The sequence below is a fragment of the Crotalus tigris genome, unplaced genomic scaffold, assembly GCF_016545835.1.
Source record: "Crotalus tigris isolate CLP2741 ecotype Arizona unplaced genomic scaffold, ASM1654583v1 scf7180000018838.1047803, whole genome shotgun sequence".
Lineage (NCBI taxonomy): Eukaryota > Metazoa > Chordata > Lepidosauria > Squamata > Viperidae > Crotalus > Crotalus tigris.
The window spans coordinates 338,440-357,371 of record NW_024097227.1 but is presented as its reverse complement, the minus strand read 5'-3'; the positions used below and the strand labels follow the sequence as shown (position 1 = coordinate 357,371).

The 18,932-nt window shown below is 40.3% G+C and overlaps 1 protein-coding gene across 4 annotated transcripts in view; it reads left to right on the top strand.

Annotated features, from left to right (window-relative positions):
• DENND2C (DENN domain containing 2C) overlaps positions 1-18,932 on the top strand; it is a 69,431-nt gene that overhangs the window by 12,075 nt on the left and 38,424 nt on the right. For 3 of the 4 annotated variants that reach the window (XM_039356913.1, XM_039356914.1, XM_039356918.1), the window contains exons 2-4: positions 12,364-13,329; positions 17,589-17,737; positions 18,223-18,329. In XM_039356913.1, coding sequence (XP_039212847.1) covers positions 12,524-13,329; positions 17,589-17,737; positions 18,223-18,329 — 1,062 coding nt within the window. In that variant the 5' untranslated portion in view covers positions 12,364-12,523. Of the gene's footprint in view, positions 1-7,671; positions 10,696-12,363; positions 13,330-17,588; positions 17,738-18,222; positions 18,330-18,932 lie in introns of those variants that run through there. The other variant, XM_039356917.1, reaches the window with a different exon arrangement.

Sequence of the window (18,932 nt, the reverse complement as noted above, 5' to 3'; positions counted from 1 at the left end):
TTACACATTTCTTTTCATTCTGAAGTGCTTCTTAAAGCATTTGCACAGTCCTACTTTAAAACAATAACTTGGTCAAGTGATCTTTTGTGCAGGGACATGACATTTGTGTGCATAGATTTGATTTTAGGGGATTCAAATGAAGAACTAAAATATCAGCTGGATTAAAATTTGGGGTTTCCAAATGATGAATTCTGTTTAAATTTAGTTTCCTTTTTACTGTAAGCAAATATGCTTCCTTGCATGTCTGAGGGAAACCTTCTGCCAGAAAAAAAAAATAGATCACAACCACAAGAAATCTGTTCCTACTCAAATCCCATTAATTGAAGGGATGTCAGCATTGTATCCGGGCTGTCAGGTTGCAGTTAAGTACACCCCAGGATGAATTGATGCATGATCTTCAAACATGAGTGTTTAATCTCACTTGTAATTTAGGCAATTTATTCGTTTAACAATTATTGTCTCTTGCAGCTTTTAAGAATCATCTCAGAAAATATTTTTGGTTCTCATTCTTTCCTGTGCTGGCAGAATGGTTTCATGATTTGGAAACAGCTGGAGCCAGCATTTTTGTTTTTTGACTCATCCATCTTTTGGATTTGATTCCACACTGGCAGCATATGTTTTAGCAGAATGCTGTTCTAGATTGAGACTACCCCCATGCGTCACTTTGAGAATTTTTCACTGTGTCATCCTAGAATTGAATATTTATTTACTGCACAGGTAATTTTGAAGTTGTGTGCAGCTATACAAACTAATAAAACCATGTAAAATTACACACAGAAAAAATCCTAGACCAATAAGGGCAACACACTAAATAGCAGTATTTAATACAAAACCTGAGTAGATATGAAGGTCTTCAATTAATATTGAAGCTAAAAAAGCTAAGAAGAATTAGCATCAGCCATCTCTAAGTAGGAAAGCCATTGCTTGTTTCTCGAGCAAATATTTGGCAAAAAAATGCCCTGATTTAAATCAAAAATAGGAATATTTATTTCTTGCTCATCTCTGATTCTGATGAAACATTCATTTTATTAACAGGAAGAGTTTTAGGGATATGTGGTAAACAGGTTTGAGAACTATATGTACCTTCTACTCAATGTATGGTGAGATGACTTCGTTTAAGAATACATCAAGTGTAACTTAGTTGGGACAACTCAGAGGCTAGAGAAAAAAACTTGTCTGTCTTCTGATTCTTTTCCTAACCACAGCTTTTTATAATAGAATCATTACTCAAAATATATGTACTGCAAGTAAACACAAATAATTCCTTTTGTTGGTGGTATAATAATTATACAAATGTATGTACTATAATAAAATAGCAAAATTTAGAGTAACCAGAACAATTTATTAAAATCAAGGGGTTTTCAAACATTTTTTGACTGCATTGGTTGAAAGAAATCTACTACTATTGTACAAAATCTTGTCAATCTATATCCATGCATTACTCAATTCCTCCTTAATGTCATTTCTGGATCAATGAAAATATAGGAGCAAAATCCTTTAGGGAAAGAGATACAAGTCTTAAGAGCAATTGCTTCCTTGATCATATAAATCGTTTGATGATATATAGCCTTCCTGAAGATATTTCTAAAAAGTAATTTAATCTTAATGCTATTGGTGACCTTTTTCAACTTCTTGCTGACTAATACAGAAAGTTACATTTCTAAGGCAAGTAGTCTAGTAAGATAGATGAGTTGTCTTCATTTTATACTCTATATTTTATTGTTAAAGAAATATCAGGCAACCCCCAGAGCTGTGATATCACCTCTAGATTCCCTTTCTTCCTACCTTGACTCTTTCATTGGTGCAGGAGGCTGGCGATTTGAAGCTGCTAAAGGATTCAGGAGATTAGATTTTAATGCAATCTGTTGAACAAGGACAATTAATACCTTTGGAGTGTCCTTCAAATTCAGAAATTATTATTATTATTAATAATAATAATAATAATAATAATAATAATAATAAAGTTGGAAGGGACCTTGGAGGTCATCTGGTCCAACCCCCTGCTCAGGCAGGAAAACCTATACCATTTCAGACAAATGGCCATCCAGTCTCTTCTTAAAAACTTCCAGTGTTGGAGCATTCACGCCTTCTGGAGGCAGGTTGTTCCACTGATTAATTGTTCTAACTGTCAGGAAGTTTCACCTTAGTTCTAGGTTGCTTCTCTCCTTGATTAGTTTCCATCTGTTGCTTCTTGTCCTGCCTTCAGGCGCTTTGGAAAATAGCTTGACTCCCTCTTTTTTGTGGCAGCCCCTAAGATATTGGAACACTGCTATCATGTCCCCCCTCGTCCTTTTCTTCGTTAAACTAGATATACCCAATTCTAGCAGCCATTCCTTATATGCTTTAGCCTCCAGTCCCCTAATTATCTTTGTTGCTCTTCTCTGTACTCTTTCTAGAGTCTCAACATCTTTTTTACATCGTATAAAACTGTTTTTCAACCTTAACAACTTTAAGATATGTGGGCTACGACTGCCAGAATTCTTTAGCCAGCCATGCTGACTGGTTGATACAAATATATTGAATTGGGTACATATGTTTTCCCTGTGGAACTGAACTTCTAAAGAGGGTATCAAAACATTTAACTTTGTTTTCATTGATGTATCTCAAATGGTAGGAAAACATTTCTGATCTCAAATATTTAAGAAGACTCAAGGCTGTATTTGGATAGGGAATATCAAAAGTGACTTAGGAATCTCAGGTGCTCACAGGCAATCAATCAATTACGGTAACTCAGCAGGCTTCTTCAGATACAGTCAAATCCCACGAAACAATTTGTACTGTGATGGTTGATACCTTTGTATTGCAACAGCCCTAATTTATGCAGGCAAAAATACTTTCCCTGGGTGGGCTTGACCTCAGCAATGAGGGGAGCAGTGATATTCAATCATCTGGCAATCCTGTAGTTTTGCAACTCCTGGCTTCAGGAAATTAAATTAATCCCTGTTGAGAATTTGGAATGGAAAACATTTAAAATGTGTTTTGGAAAGAGGTTAGAAAAAATGCTTGTTACATGGTATGAACACTTTCCAACTGCCCTCTCTTCAGCAAAGCGATCAGGAAAGGTGCTCTATTTTTTAAACCTGACAATGCTGCAAAGGGAACGTTAAAGAAAAATAGAAATCCATCTCTGGAACAGTGTCCTGGATTTGTTTTATTTTTTAAAATATGTCTTTTTTCTTATTACTGATGCCCAATAGCCAACCAAATTTCAAAGATAGGATGCACCACCATAGAATAAATGTGTGCTTCTGCTTAATGTGTTTAGACAGTGTTTCTCAACTTTGGCAGCTTGAAGATATGTGAACTTCAACTCCCAGAATTCCCCAGCCAGCTTTCCTTGGAATTCTGGGAGTTGAAATGCACACACCTTCATGTTGCCAAAGTTGAGAAACACTGTACTTAGATATCTCAAGACTGGAAGTCAATGATCTTTTCAAAAAAATTTCAGAGGGAAGTAAAAAGGGAGAGGCTAGGCTCACACACCATGCAAAGAAATAAAGTTATAATATGTTATGTGAATATGATTTATTGGTTAATGTGTGGGAGAAACCAGCCAGATATTTTTTTTATTTGGTAAGCCATAGTTAAACAAAGCTTAATTAAGCATGTTGTGGGAGCACAGCAAGAACAGGTGAGAAAGTTTATAATTAATGTGGTTGAGACAATTTTAATCACCAGATAATGTGACTTGGAGTCTGTGTGCATAATAATGTGTTAGGGACAAATGTGACTGGCTCACTTGTGCTCTGTGTTGAGCAATTGCAACAATTGCAGTTAGTTTACTGTTTAGTGCAGGCATGTCAAATTGCCGGCCCATGGGCCGGATGCATCACGATGAAACTGTGCCCACCTCATTGTCGGCAATGGGGGAAAAGTTGTGATATGTCACACGACGTCATGTGATGTCGTGAGTTTGACATGCCTAGTTTAGTGTATTATATGAATTCATGTAAACTATTGTAGATGAGTTCAGTTAGCAAATGTTTAGTATATTACAGGTAGTCCTCGACTTACAACAGTTCATGTAGTGACTGTTCAAAATTACAAAAGCAGTGAAAAAAGTGACTTACGACAGTTTTTCACACTTAGGAGCATTGCAGCGTCCCCATGGTCACATGACAAAATTAAAATGCTTGGCAACTGGCTCATATTTATGACGGTTGTAATGTTACACGATCACCTTTTGTGACCTTCTGACAAGCAAAGTCAATGGGGAAAAAAGTAGATTCACTTAACAACCATGTTACTAATTTTACAACTACAGTGATTTCTTAACAAGTGCAGCAAGGAAGGTCGAAAAATGGGGCAAAATTCACTTAAATGTTTCACTCAGCAACATAAATTTTGGGTTGAATTATGGTTGTAGGTTGAGGACTACATGTATTCTTTAGTAGCAACTATTGATTACTTTTTAAAAATGAAATTAGCTCCCGGGAGCCAAGCCAAATTTAAAAATTGTAAATAGGTATAATACATTCAATTATTTCTAAAGTCTGAAATTTAATTATGATCTAGCTGTTCTTGCAAAAATGCTACTTACTGGTAACCAAAGGAAGGTTCAATATCTGTCTTCATTTCTTTCATTTTGCTCTTTTCAGACACTATCAATTAACGACAGTGGAAGAATTGTCTTTTTTCCACTGTTTTTCTCCATGGGATATATATAATGAGAAAGATTCCCTGCATTCTCTAGGAATGAGATGACTGTTGATAGTGTTTTTGTTTTCAGATGTGATGAACCAAATAGCAGCTTAGTTTGCTAAAATAAAAAGTAAAAAGTCAGTGGTATGATCCTTTAGAAGGGATTGACAATTTCTTTGCAGTCAGGATCAGTACTATTTGGTTTGTAAATACTTTTGGTCTCTATATTAGATACAGAACCAGGGGTTAAATTCTGGTTCTGTATCTAATATAGAGACCAAAAGTATTTACAAACCAAATAGTACTGATCCTGACTGCAAAGAAATTGTCAATCCCTTCTAAAGGATCATACCTCTGACTTTTTACTTTTTATTTTAGCAAACTAAGCTGCTATTTGGTAACTCACTGTGGGGGTAACTCACCCAGTATGTTCTATGACAGACATGTCAAATACAAGGCCGGGGGCCGGATGTGGCCCGCGAAGTGGTTTCATGTGACCTACAAAGCCATCCTGGAAACAGTGAAGGAACGGCCCCCGCTGCCTTGGCCCTGGCCCAGGCCGGCCGGGAGCCAATGTACAATTTTGTGGTGGCCATCTATGCTGAAACGCATTCAGCCTTAGCTCCACAAGGCCATCTAGAAACAGCGAGGAACCAGCCCCTGCTGCATTGGCTCCGCCCCCGGGTGCATGCTGAGGAGGTGTCACCCTTTGTGAGGAATGAAGAAATAGACCATGCCTTGGCACTTGCTCCGGTCCCACCCCCTTCGCCAGAGACCCTCAGATCTGCTCCACTCCTACCCAGGCTCCCACAGGCATCCTTGACACGAATGATGTAGAGCTGGCCATGCCCACCCAGGAGGCTGCACCCACCCTGGCCACACCCCCCCCCCAAGGATAACCGTAATGCTGATGCGGCCCTCAATGAAATTGAGTTTGACACCCCTGTTCTATGAGTTCTAAGGAGCATTGGAAAGTGTAGGTCAGGGATGTCAAACTGCCAGCCTGTGGGCCAGATGCCTCATGCCAAAACTGTGCCCACCCCATTGCCGGCAATGGGAAAAAAGTCACAATATGTTGCGGCACGTCACGTGACGTCGCGAGTTTGACACCCGTGGTGTAGGTCATAGTACTATCACTGGGAATCAAATAAAATCAAACTATTTTGTCTGTTTTTGGAAGTTTTCATGTTGCTTGAAAAGCTTTAAAGAAAAATGATTTTGACAGATTAAGGAAGGAAATGAGTGCTTGTTTTGCCCCTTCAAACTTTTTTCCACTTACAAAACCCGATTAAAACCACTTTTGCCCTGCTTGTTTTGAGGCAGTCATACTTAGGTTTGTGACGTTTGTGGATTGCTCATCCTACTTTATAAGGTCACTGAATGTTAAAGGTTTCCTTAAAACTTTCATAAGACTGTTTCTATTTGTAATGGTTAAGTCAGTTCTGTTGAGGGTGGCTTCAGTTAGACCTTCTGTCTCTCTAATTGGAGAACTTAAATCAGGGGTCTTCAAACTTGACCCTTTTATGACTTGCTGAGGAATTCTGGGAGTTGAAGTCCACAAGTCATGAAAGGGCCAAGTTTGAAGACCCCTGACTTAAATGCTGCCAGGGAAGCAGACCTTCTGGCAGTCTGTATGTAGCCATGTTCAGCTGGTATCCTGTAACATTTTAATTCAGATTCCAGTTACAGCATCTAGGTTAAAGGCATATAGGAGGATGGCTTTTGATTCTGTTTCTGATAAAATTAAACATGGTTCTATATAACTGTCATTCCCTTGGGTTTTTCTATCAGTGTTTTGGATAGACACAGCTTGCTAGTAATAGCCACAACTCTCCATTGAAGACTGGCAGATTTCCTGTCCACTAGGTGCCTTACCAGAACAAGAGAGTAGACCTTATCAGGGCAAAAGTTACTTATTTTGATGACAGACACAGTTACCTGGTTTGCAAGCCTGTGCAAGTTGAAATACTATTATTCTATTCTTTCCATTGGGTGTGGAGGCTCATGAAGGGTTGTGCCTTGAACAAGAATAGCCAGTATTTCTCCTGAGATAGATTAGGATATGATCATATTTGAAAACTTTTATCAGATTTCAAGAGCAACATACTAAAGACATTTAGAATTTTGCTTTGAAAAATAAAGAAATAGCTGTTTGGGAGGCAGTGAATATTTAGGGCAGAGTTACTACTACCCTGTTGTAGTGAAAATAGTAGATTTGGTCTTCCTTTAAAAACAAGACATGCCATTAGACTGATTTGGGCTAATATTGCCTATACCGAATGTTCAAAGAATGTCATTTGGTCAGGAGTAAATGTAGAAGGGATCATTGAAAGGTGATGAGAACCAAAAGTCGAACTTTTGCATTTTACCAAGTTGATGATGATGATTCTGATAATGTTGGAAGGGACCTTGGAGGTCATCTAGTCCAAGCCCCTGCTCAGGCAAGAAACCCTATACCATTTCAGACAATTGGCTTTAGCCTCCAGTCCCCTAATCATCTTTGTTGCTCTTCTCTGTACTCTTTCTAGAGTCTCAACATCATTTTTACATTGTGGCGATCAAAACTGGTGCAGTATTCCAAGTGTGGCCTTACCAAGGCATTGTAATGTGTATTAACACTTCACGTGATCTTGATGTTATCCCTCTGTGAATGCAGCCTAGCACTGTATTGGCTTTTTTGGCAGTTATAGCACATTGCTGGCTCATATTTAAGTGATTGTCCACTAGGACTCCAAGATCCCTCTCACAGTTACTACTATTGAGCAAGGTACCATCTATACTAGTGATGGCGAACCTTTTAGAGACCGAGCGCCCAAACTGCAACTCCAACCTGTTATTTATCGTCGGGTGCCGGTGGGCATGGCTGCAGTGGTCATGGCTGCAGTGGTCATGGCAGACTGGGTGGGCGTGGCTGGGGTGGGCATGGCCACCTCAATGTTGCTTGTGGGGAGGGACACCTGTGGGGGCCGGGCATGGTTGGGGGAGATCCAGGGGGACTCTGGCTGGTGGGACGGTGGGCAGGAGGCTCGTCCTGCTGGATAAGGTGAGGCAAAGCAGGGGGCCATTTCCATTCAGCAGTTCTTGCAGACATCTCATGACCCAAACTATAACTGTAACATCAGCAGTGCCAGAAGAGAATGGGGCTTGTGGAGTGGAGGAGAAGAAAAGAAGAGGAGGAGGACGGTGGTTGTGGGTTCCTTGGTCCTCTCTGAGCTTTGTGGCTTTCTTGTAGATGTCTCATGACCCAAACTAGGTAACATCATTAGTTCACTTATTATCCCACTTAGGGTCCTGAAATGTTTGCAAGAAAACCACCATCCTCAGAGATACCCCCCCCCCCAAGGATCCTTCATTTTAACTCTGAGCCAGAAATATTCTCCTTGATTGGCATTCCGGACCATCTCAGGGCAGAAGAACCTACCTGGCAGGACCTCATTCCTCTTTCCCATGGGGCACATCCCAATGCCCCCATCCTTCCACCACCATTTCCTGGATCCTAAAGGCCAATGAAGTTTCTCTCAACCACCAGCACTGGCACTCCCAGTTCCTCTGAGTTGCTCCACTACCTCCAGCTTTGCCTACCTCTCGGAGCTTCACCTGGACGTGGCACCACCATTCCCATTCGTGGATTGGGATGATCCTCCAAAGGCTGACCACATCCTCCCTCCCAGTGGCTCCCCTGACCTTTCATCACCGCAGCTCCACACAATCTCTCACAACCCTGAAATAACCTTGCAGCAGCAAATTCTCCTCTTTTTTTCTCGCTCACCCCGGCTGCCCCTCACAAATACCTCACCCTTCGCCTGCTCCCCTCAGACCCATAACCGGCCCCCCACTCCAGAAGCCCCACTCCAACTGCTGGTGGGGCTGGGTCCCTCGGTGATGGTGGGGATGATGTTGAGGGGAGGCACTAGTTTCCTTTTGGCTGGCATGGCAGCAGCGGCAGCAGTGGCGGAGGCTGGGGCTCACGTTCCATAGTGCCTAGTGAAGGACCTGCCTCAGAAGCAGCAGCAGCAGTGGCATCGTCATCACCAGGCTTGACTGCCCTAAGCGAAGCTGAGGTTGCAAGTAGGCCTAATCCTGTCAGCCTGGCCCTGAGGTAAAAAGATGAATAGGCGAGAGGAGAAGAGAAAGGGGCACGAGCACGCCCTTGGGCGCGCGAGGGAGAAACTGGGAAAAAAACATCTTCTCCCACCAACTCGCCATCCCGCCATTGGCTGGAGCTCTCGCCATCATCCACCTACACTCTTCACCTGATTGGATGGCTTGCCCAGGAGGTTGAGGCAGGTCAGATAAAAAGACAAATCGGGCCGTAATTTGAGGGCCCCTGAGCTACAGCTTTGGTGGCTCTGTAGGTGTACAGAGCCACCAAAGTAGCAGGTGGAGCACCGGAGGCTTGGGGAGGGAGGGTGCTGAAGTGGGTGGTTGGGCCATTGGCAAGAGCAACGTGGCTCAGCGGAAAGCAGCCTCGGAACAAGTGGGCAGGTAAGGAAATAAATCCTCGCTTCTCCCAGAAATTGCCTTTCTTTCCTTACCTGACTTCCAGCCCCGTGCTGTTTCTCCTTCGCCGTTTCTCCTTTCTATCTTATCAAGTGTATATTAAAGCTTTAGTTTTGTTAGAGCTGTCTTAGATTTGGATGCTGCTATTACCTCGTATAAAAAAAAAATGCAGTAGTTTAAATTTTTCCAAAGTAGAAGATTTTACAATAGTTCTCTTTTTAATACCAGTGTTCAAAAGGTTCGCCCTTCCATGATTTTGTAAGTGTCCCTGCTCATGTTTTTTTTTTTTAAATCCATTCCATTATTAACTGGAAGATTCTCAGAGACCACCTGGACAAGTCCCTGCAGTTTTCTTGGCAAGGTTTTTCAGAAATGGTTTGCCATCGCCTTCTTCCATCTCATGAGGTTATTTCATGATCCGTTCCTACCGCATCTTAATCTATAGGGTATTGAATTAACCCAATTGCCTGGTTTTACACAATACACTATTGAAGCGGCCAGAATGAATGGATTTTACAATAAACAGAGCCATATATTTAGTCTAGTGTATTTTATGAGCAATATTTGTGTGATTAATATGTAGTTCAGTATGTGTACTAGCCCAGACATAGAGCTGATTAAACCATAATTCAGATAACTGAATGAGCGGAATCAGTCTCTTAGCAGATGTAACAATCATATGAAGGTAGATCAGGAAAATTTCAAAAAGATTCCAAGGATTAGCAAAGGAGTTGAAGCAGGAGTTAGAGTCTGGTTTTGAAAAAAGATATGACAGGGAACCATAGGGGAACGGAATCACCATAAAGATATAGTGGCAACACTAATTTCTTTTCCTCTTTGTATGAGAATCCTGCATTGTTAGTTAGGGTTTTGTTTTGTTTTGTTTTTGCATTTTGTAAGGTGATTTCTACCCCTGGATGTTGCACTACTGTATTGTTCTTTGGTTTCCAAAATTTAGATGGATCTTTTGAAAATCATTAGCTCTTAATGCCAGTCTCTTACTCTGAAGAATGGCCTTGTTGCTGCTCTATATCCAGCAGGAGGAATATTGACAAAAGGAATATAGAACAGGGTGATTCCTTAGATGCCTATTGATGTTGTTTCCAGACAGGTTTAATTATACTTAATTCTGTGTGTTGCTAGAGAAGAGAGTCTGAACTGTTCAAGGAACAGAACTTTCTCAAAGAATGAGAACTGCCTTATGGTGCCAGGATGAGCACTGTGAAATTGTGTGGGATCTCTGTGGATTATGTCAGTGATATTTGGGGCAGGCCTAGGGTTTCTTTAGGAGCTAGAGGTCAAGGAATTATTTACTAATTTGACAGTATTTTCTATCACTGAGGACTCTGTTGGTTAGATAAGGGTTGGATTAATCACGCTATCCATACAGAATTTTTCCATTTGGAAATCTTATCTCAGTATCCATCTATATCTGTTGTTCACAAGTTTTTTCAGCATCATTTTTGGTCCTCTAAAGACTGCAGAGTATTTATGACCAAGAGTCAAAATAACTAGGGCACTTTTATCTATTTGGAGGGAGAATCAAGGAACAAAGTAAGTATGTTAAGATTTGCAGGGATTAAAATAATCCTTTTTTTCTTAAAAGGAAAAAAATAAGTGTAATTTAGGATGAAGCTGTCACAGAGCTGGACTTTATCAAAGAAAATGGTGGCAATCTTATTTTCTGAAAACTCCAAGAGTGAAGGGTTTTCTAAATTTTGGTACAATGCTCCTGCATTTCTCTCTTCAGTTATAGCAGTTTGGGATCTCAGCAGGTAGAAGGAGGTGTGGCAGTGACTTTTGTCAGTTGCTAGTGAGCTCATGTAGCAAACCAGAAAATGGATAAATTCTAGAACAGTGCTTCAGATTTAGCTCCAAAATGATGCTTGGGAATATGTCAGAATACAAGGGTACTATGTGACTGCACTTATTGTGCCAATATCTTACACAGGTTTTGTGCTCCCACTGCATAAAAGATTATCAAACAGACTTTGATGTAGCAGAAAACAATATAAGCATAACATCTGCTACCTTTACTGCAAATTCCTGTTCCACTTCTCTGCCATCAAATGGTGATGTCTTCATTTGAATGGTGCAGGGCATTTTAAGGAAAGGCATTTCCCTGATTTTGTTTCATTTCCTTCCTGCAAAGCATTACTGACTGGTAGAAGAGCATCCATCAATCATTTTCCTTCGTGTAACATAGAGCTGGAGTAGGGCAAGAGGCAAGTTTTGACAGATAGGTAGACTGATGCATTTAGCCATCTGTCAGTCTCACTCCTCACTTTGCACAAATGTTTTGTGTGGGTGAATTCAAAGAGAGCCAGACTAACAGCTGATCAGCATAGGTGGGACAAATTGCACAGTAAAGCACTAAAGCCTTTCCATCATACTCATCTTATTTTTAATTCAGAGCCATACCTCGAGGCCATAAATTAGTTTGGAAATATTTGGTACTGGGAAGAGCCCAGATTTGCAAGAGCTAGACATCACAACGAAAAAGGACTTTGTTTGGGATGATATTGAGATTAATGCAGGTCTCTCTCAGCTTCAAATCTAATAGGTATGAGCTTCCAATCGTATGACTTGTGCTATTGAAGCATTTTGATTTTAACCGGGTAAACTTTCTGCCATGCTATTTGAATATCCAAGACACTATGGGTAGCAGTGGCTGAGGTTGTACCTTTGTTCTCAGATTTGCTGCATTTGTGGCTGAGCTCTTTTCTCTAGATCACATTTTCTTATCTGTATTCTTGACTTCATCCAGGTGCTAAATTTCTGGAGTGAGGGTGTAGGTTGATATAAAGCCAATTCTCACACAGACATGATGGCATTGGGCTTCTTTTTCTTTTAGCATTGTTTTAATAGTATCACAAATATAGAACATAGAACACGTTAAGAATATCATTCGCCCAAGGTCAGTCAGCTGGCTTTGTGCCTAAGGTTGGACTAGAACTCATGATCTCCTGGTTTCTGGCCTGAGGCTCTAACCACTACACCAAGCTAGCTCTCACTGAGAGTAATGAGAAGATCACAATTTTTTTATAAGAGAATAAGCTGCAAGTCTGTCTGTTGCTCTGTAGTATAAGGAGAGAAGATCAGAATAATTTTTAGTTTGTTTTTAATAAGTGAGTCTTATGGAAAATAATTGAGTTATTGTGACATTATCTAATTGGGCCTTCTAATCCTTTTAATAAATGTTCTTTGTCTCTTTTTCTACAGTATAACATCAGGATATTTTCTTTCTGCAAAAGTTGGATCATTCCACAAACTGGATATAATTAACGAAAAGGACTTTGAGTTTTGCAAATTCTCTAATCTCTAATATAGATCCAAAAGTAGCATGCTGTGATGGGACTCTTGTGAGTTTAGTTTGCCTGCCATGCACCCCACAGGGAGTGTAGATACCAGTTTTTCCCGTACGGCTGTGCAAACACTGTCCCGTAGCCACTGCCGGAATATAAAGCAAAAGATTTCTCAGTGGGAGGGTCGGACAAAGGGGATCTGCCAAGAAGAAAGGCAGAAACTGAAGGATTTTGGGGTCAAATATGGCCTTGACAGCAAGGAAAAGCCATCAGCACCTGCACCTCACAAGAGTATAGAAGGATTAGTAAATGTTCAGCATTTAGGTTTAGATTTCTGGGAAAACTCTAATCTCGGCTCTGTGACTGAGGAGGAAGAGGAGGAGGAGGAACACCGCTTCCAAGAGATTTCCAGAAACCATTTAGTGGAGCAGCTTTCTAGTGACACTTTATCTGAAACAGCAGATGCTACAGAATGGCCACGGGAGAGGCTGCCTCCTGGGAATTTCTACACCTCCCGGGACCTATGGAAACAGATAAAAACCCTTCCTTTTGATCAAGAAGCTTCTGTTGCATTGGACTTAAAAAGAAAACGGGAAAGCTGTGGCTCAACAGAGAAGGAGCTGAACGTAGCTCCAGCAAAGAACCAGGAGACAATATATTGTGATGTGGAAAGTCAGGAAAGGCAGCCAGCCATCAACCCAGTGCCCAAGCCACAGAGGACTTTCCGTTACCATTCTGAGAAGGACCAGGGAAACTTCGCTAACGAATACCACAGCAATAAGAAGCCATTGGAACAGCTGTGTAATGGGAGCTATCCTGCAACTGCTTCCTATGAGTCTGACCACAGAACAGGCAGCAGAGGAATCCGAGGCAGGTCTAAGAGGTGGGTTGCAGCATGACCTCTTCTGTAGGATCTGGAGATGAATCTAATTTGATTTGTTTGTTACAAGCAGTTATTAAGGCTGCAATGTTCTGGAGTAGTAACTCATTTGTGGAGAAAATCTCCGGATGTGATGGTCTATATGGGGTTGCCTTGAAGTAATGAGAAGCGTCAGATGGCCCAGAGTACAGCAGTGTGGACAGCCTTGGTATGCTCAGGTAACATTTCTGCTTCATGAGCTGCACTGGTTGCCAAATTGCTTCCAGGTGTGATTGAAGGTGCTGGTCATTACCTATAAGAGCTACATGGCAAACGGCCTGGTTACTTGAGGAACCACTCATTGTATCCCATTGTATCTGTCCAACTGGTTTGATCTGGCAAGGTTGGGATGCTGCGGGTTCCATTGATTAAACAATGTCATCTTTCAGGACCCCAGAAGTTTGCTTTCTTTATTGCAGTGCCTGCTTTCTGGAATGAGCCCCTCCCCAATTGGTATTTTGAAGGGCCCTGAAGAAGTGGCTCTTTGTCCAGGACTTTGGCAAGACGATGGACACCATTTTTCTTCTTTTTCCTTGTTCCCATCTGGGTTTGTTTTTTCTGCCATATTTGATTATTTGTTTTGCGTTCCTTGTATTTTCACTTGATTTTAACAATTTGCAAACTGCCCACTGACTATTATTATTATTCTACAGCTAAGAATTAACACTCTTGATAATGCACAGAATTAGTCAATGAATAAATCATCCACTTTGGGTCATTTTTCTTCATATGAGGAAATTTGCAAAAATTATTGAGAAAATGCAAACATTTTTCCATTTAGAAAATTGCTTCTATTTAATGAAATAATTTTATTGTTTGGAGTGGAGTACATGAATGAAGAAAACATTAATTTTTAGCTGTAGTTGCAAAACTCTGTACTAGAATGCATCCTTGCAAGTGCTTTAAAGCAGGGCTTGTCAACCTTTTCACCCATTGTACCACTTTTAGGATATGGCAATATCCGAGTACTACCAGTCACCTAGCAAGGTGTCAAAAACATGATGACCAAAAAAAAAAAGGAAAAAAGTGATAAAGTTCAGGTAGTCCTTGACTTACAACAGTTCGCTTAGTGATTGTTCGAAGTTACAATGGCACTGAAAAAAGTGCTCCCAGGGCACAGCCGAGCAAGACACCTCCCTGCCCACCTGGCGGTGCTCTTCCTCCTGTCTGAGGTTTTCATTGTTATAAGCATTTCTGTTGAGGCTTGGCAGCGGGGGTGGGGTGGGGGGGTGTTTGGTTTTTATTCCCCCCGTCTGTTGGGTGGTTGCAACAGGTTTTGGTCACTTCACCTGGGAAACTGTGACCATCATAAATATGAATCAGTTGCCAAGCATCTTAATGTAAATCACAAGACCCTGGAAATGCTGCAACATTCCAGCTGATCGACGCTTCTTCTGCACTCAGCAGAAGCGCCATGATCAGTGCTGAGCTCCAGCTGGAGCCTGGCGCTGATCCTGGTGCTTCCACTGAGTCCTGACAGTCCCGAAGAAGCACTGATCCTGGCGCTTCTGCTGAGCCCTGACAGCCTTGCAGCTCCAGTCATCTCTCACTCAGGCTTGTGCGGTGCTGCCACCGGTTCAGCTCATTCCCCTCCCCCATTACCACTTTTCTAGGATGGTCACATACCACCTGCCAGGTGCCAATGTACCACAGGTGGTACCCGTACCACTGGTTGAAAAGCCCTGCTTTAAAGGATGTACCTTTATTTTTTGATCTTTGGCATTTAAAATGTTGCATTAAAATAGAATTTCAGCCGTGAAAATAAAAACATCACATTTGTTACTATGTAAGAGGAAGCTATGTGGTCATAAAATTAGGCTAAAAGTGGTTAGGCAATCCCTGATATGACTGTGTTGGAAAGATAAACAAATTTACATACTGTATGGCAGATTCAGCATTAATACATGACGTCGATTATGCTGCTGCATAAATTTATTTTAAAATGTAATATGCATGGTGTGTATGGAATTTGATTTGAATAACCAACATCTTGCAGAAATTAGATATTTCATATTTTTGATCATATGAAATAAAGGATAGGAACACTATCACTGATGTGGATCACATCATGCACTAAGAGCTATTCCTCACTGTTGAATTAGTGCTGTGTGTTGAAAATTATATTGACATGATATTTTCTGTCCCTATTGCCAGTCTCTATCCTGTCTCTGTTGCCCATGATGCTGCCTTGGTTATGCATATGCAGTGTATGATAGGCAAAGAGATTGAACGGATTCTCTTGACTTTCCTTTCTTTCCTTTTTTGCATGTCATCAATCAGCAAAAAAAGACAAACCAGCCAGTTACAGTGCTGCAGCAAGAATGACTCTCGGCTCATCCCTGTGCTCCTCCTTCTCCTTTACCTTAATCTGTCATAATCTAAGTAAAGTTAAATTAATTAAATTAAATATAAAAAACAGATAGCCTTCAGTTCACAATCAAATTGGGACTGGAAATCTGGTTATAAATCATTTTAAGCGGTATATAAGTCTCATAAATAAATAAATAAATAAATAAATAAATAAATTTTGTCATAAGTCCAGGCACACAAATGACTGGATCTAGATTTTTGACATTTTTTGCAGTGGTCGTCAGGCAATCACATGGCCATTAAATGAACATCACATTCTGTCATGGTTCCAACAGATGAAATCTTCAAAAGAACTTTGAGGCATTGTTTACCTTAAAGAATCTTTTATTCGAGAAACAAAGTATTGGCAGTACATAGTTGAAACCAGAAACTAAATTCCCCCTCCCCTGGATACAAAGTAACAAAGTGCAATTCCCTCCTCCAATAAACAGTCATAAATCACATTCCCCAATTAGCTTGAAGCTGATGGCTTTTTCCCCAGCTCTCCACCCCGCCAAAACACTATCAGCTCTGGGCCCAACATCCTTGGTTTTCCACAATTAAGTTATTATTGTTATGACTAGCTGGACTCTCATCCTTATTCCCCCTCCCAGCAGCAACTAATTCTAAAAGCAATAGAGAAAATGGCTGCATTTCCATCTGTTGTCAAAGCAAGAACATCCGTTGCTAGCAGTGTTGACACATTTGTTAAATGAACCCACTCTTCTAAATGGGCATTTTTTGCCGGAATCCAACAAAACCTGCCAGAAACTGGCAAAATTTGTTACAAATTGCAATCATGTGGCTGTAGGGTGCTGCAACCGGTCATAATGGCAATTCAGTTACCAAGCACGCAAAATGCAGTCATGTTATCATGGGGGCAGTTGTGGAATTCAGCTGGTTCGCACCACTTCGGCAGAACCGGTGGCTAATTTTTTGTTGCCCAGGCCCAGAATGGACTTCTGGAAGCAGTATCCACACAGAGAACTGGTTGTTCACATATTTGAATCCTTCCACTGCATGGGGGGGGGCACCATTTTACAATAGCCGTTAGTATTTTAAAGGCCATAAAGCACAGGTTTCGAGACCATTATAACTCTGAACTGTTGTAAAACAACCAGTTGAAAATTACCCTGTAGACTCATGGAGATATAAGGTAGCTGAGTATAACCAGTGGTTATACATAGAATATATCTCCTATTCATTATTTATTTATAGGCAACAAACTCTGATTTCCAGATTCCCTCATGTGTTGTCTTAGAGGGAATGGTACTATGGGGTCGGTGCTATCATTTCAGTTTTGCTGTTTCAGTGCTGCACTAAAATGACATGGAACATAAACCTAACACACTTATAATATTGCTGGCGGTACTATTATTTGATTGTCTACCAAAATACAGGGGACACCAGATTTAAGAGAGCTACTGTAGTACCTAAGATCTCTTTTCTTTTTTAGAAGAATAAATATAAAGCCAAATAAAAATTAGGTGTGTTTTAAAGTATTGTATCTAATTTTTGTGGTTTGCAAACTATATTTCATGGTTTATATTGCTTAACTGAGGCACTTTGAGGTGTGGCTTGATTAAAATAAACTGTGCTTTAGTATCAAGTCAAATTATCTTTGATGGCTCCCTTGCCTCTTCCATTCTACATTGCTGGTGGAAGATTGAGAAAGACAGATTTTCTAAAATTGTGCACATAATTTTATTTTTTAAAACATTCCAAGAACAATTTTATGCTAAAAATATTGAAAAGTATACTTTTAAAATTCATCCATTCCTAGGTAGCATGCTTTAAAAAAAGCTAGGAGATGAATAGCTGCGCTTGGTTTTGCACCTAAGATGTGTGATAACATATCCTATTCTTATTTATAGAAAGTCCTTTGAGTTTGAGGACATCCAAAGTTATCGAAACAGACTAGCAGCCATCGAGTATCAAAAGCTTCATGAAGAGCTAAATGGCACCACACGTGTCTGTCTCTATTGCACGCAGTCAGAGGACAACCTCTATGAGGATATTATTGGTAAGATTCCAGATCTATTTAAAAGAAACAAGAACCAGCCTTCAAAAAGAAAAGTAACTGCTATGGTTCAGTTCTAGAGAATTCCAGCATACATATTCTGATTTCCTGTGCTGATATATTCATGGAAATCTGATAAATACACACAATTCCTGCATTGGAAAGCTAGGAATTAAAGACAGTCATTTGGGGATTTGCTTTGATTCCTCTGTCACTAGCTGGGTGATTGATGATGATGATGATGATGATGATGATGATGATAATAATAATAATAATAATAATAATAATAATAATAATAATAATAATAAAGTTGGAAAGGACCTTGGAGGTCTTCTAGTCCAACCCCCTGCTCAGGCAGGAAACCCTATACCATTTCAGACAAATGGTTGTCTTGATGCCAGTTTGTGCCTATGAAAAAATAGTAATTGCAAATGTATATGGTTGGTTTGTCTATCCATGCTCTGCTTCAAAATAATTGTTTTTTCTAGATCCTGCTAAAGAGAATCCCTATGAGGACATTAAAGTGAAGCCTTTGTGGAGGATCCCATCTAATTGGAAGCTGCCTCCTCCCCGAAATACCTTCAAGCCACCCAAGGTGATTGGACTTTGTCCTTGTGCTAAACGGGGATTAGATATTATCAAGTAACAAAATGAAGTTATTTGTCTATATTGCTCCGTGTCCTGTTGTTATGCCATGTCTTTATTCCCCTACAAATCATCATATTGCAATTGTTCCTAGAAGAACACAGAGGTATGTAAACTCACTTTTAAGAGAATGGAAGCCAATGAAGCTGCCCATGCCCATGAAGCTGATTTAACTTTGTTTGGTTTCTGTTTAATCTGAAGAAAATACTTTGCCCTCCCCTGCACAGAGCCAAAACAAAAAAAGGAATAAAAGGAGAAAATTGTACACTGTTTGTACAATTATGCTTGTGCATAGATTTTCGTTTTCAGGAATAGATTCACATGGATGTGATCCAAACCAAATATTAGTGTAGTTTTCCCATTTGTTTAATCAACCAATCATTTCTTTTTTCTCTTCTACCCATGCTTATGTGGCTGTTGTTGCTGAATTAAATTTTCCAATATTTCTTATTATTGGCCATACTGGCTGGGTGCTAAGATTTAGTTTAGTAACCTTTAGAGAATCAGATGCTATGTGCTTTTTTAGATGCCTGCTGAAATCAGGTTAATATTT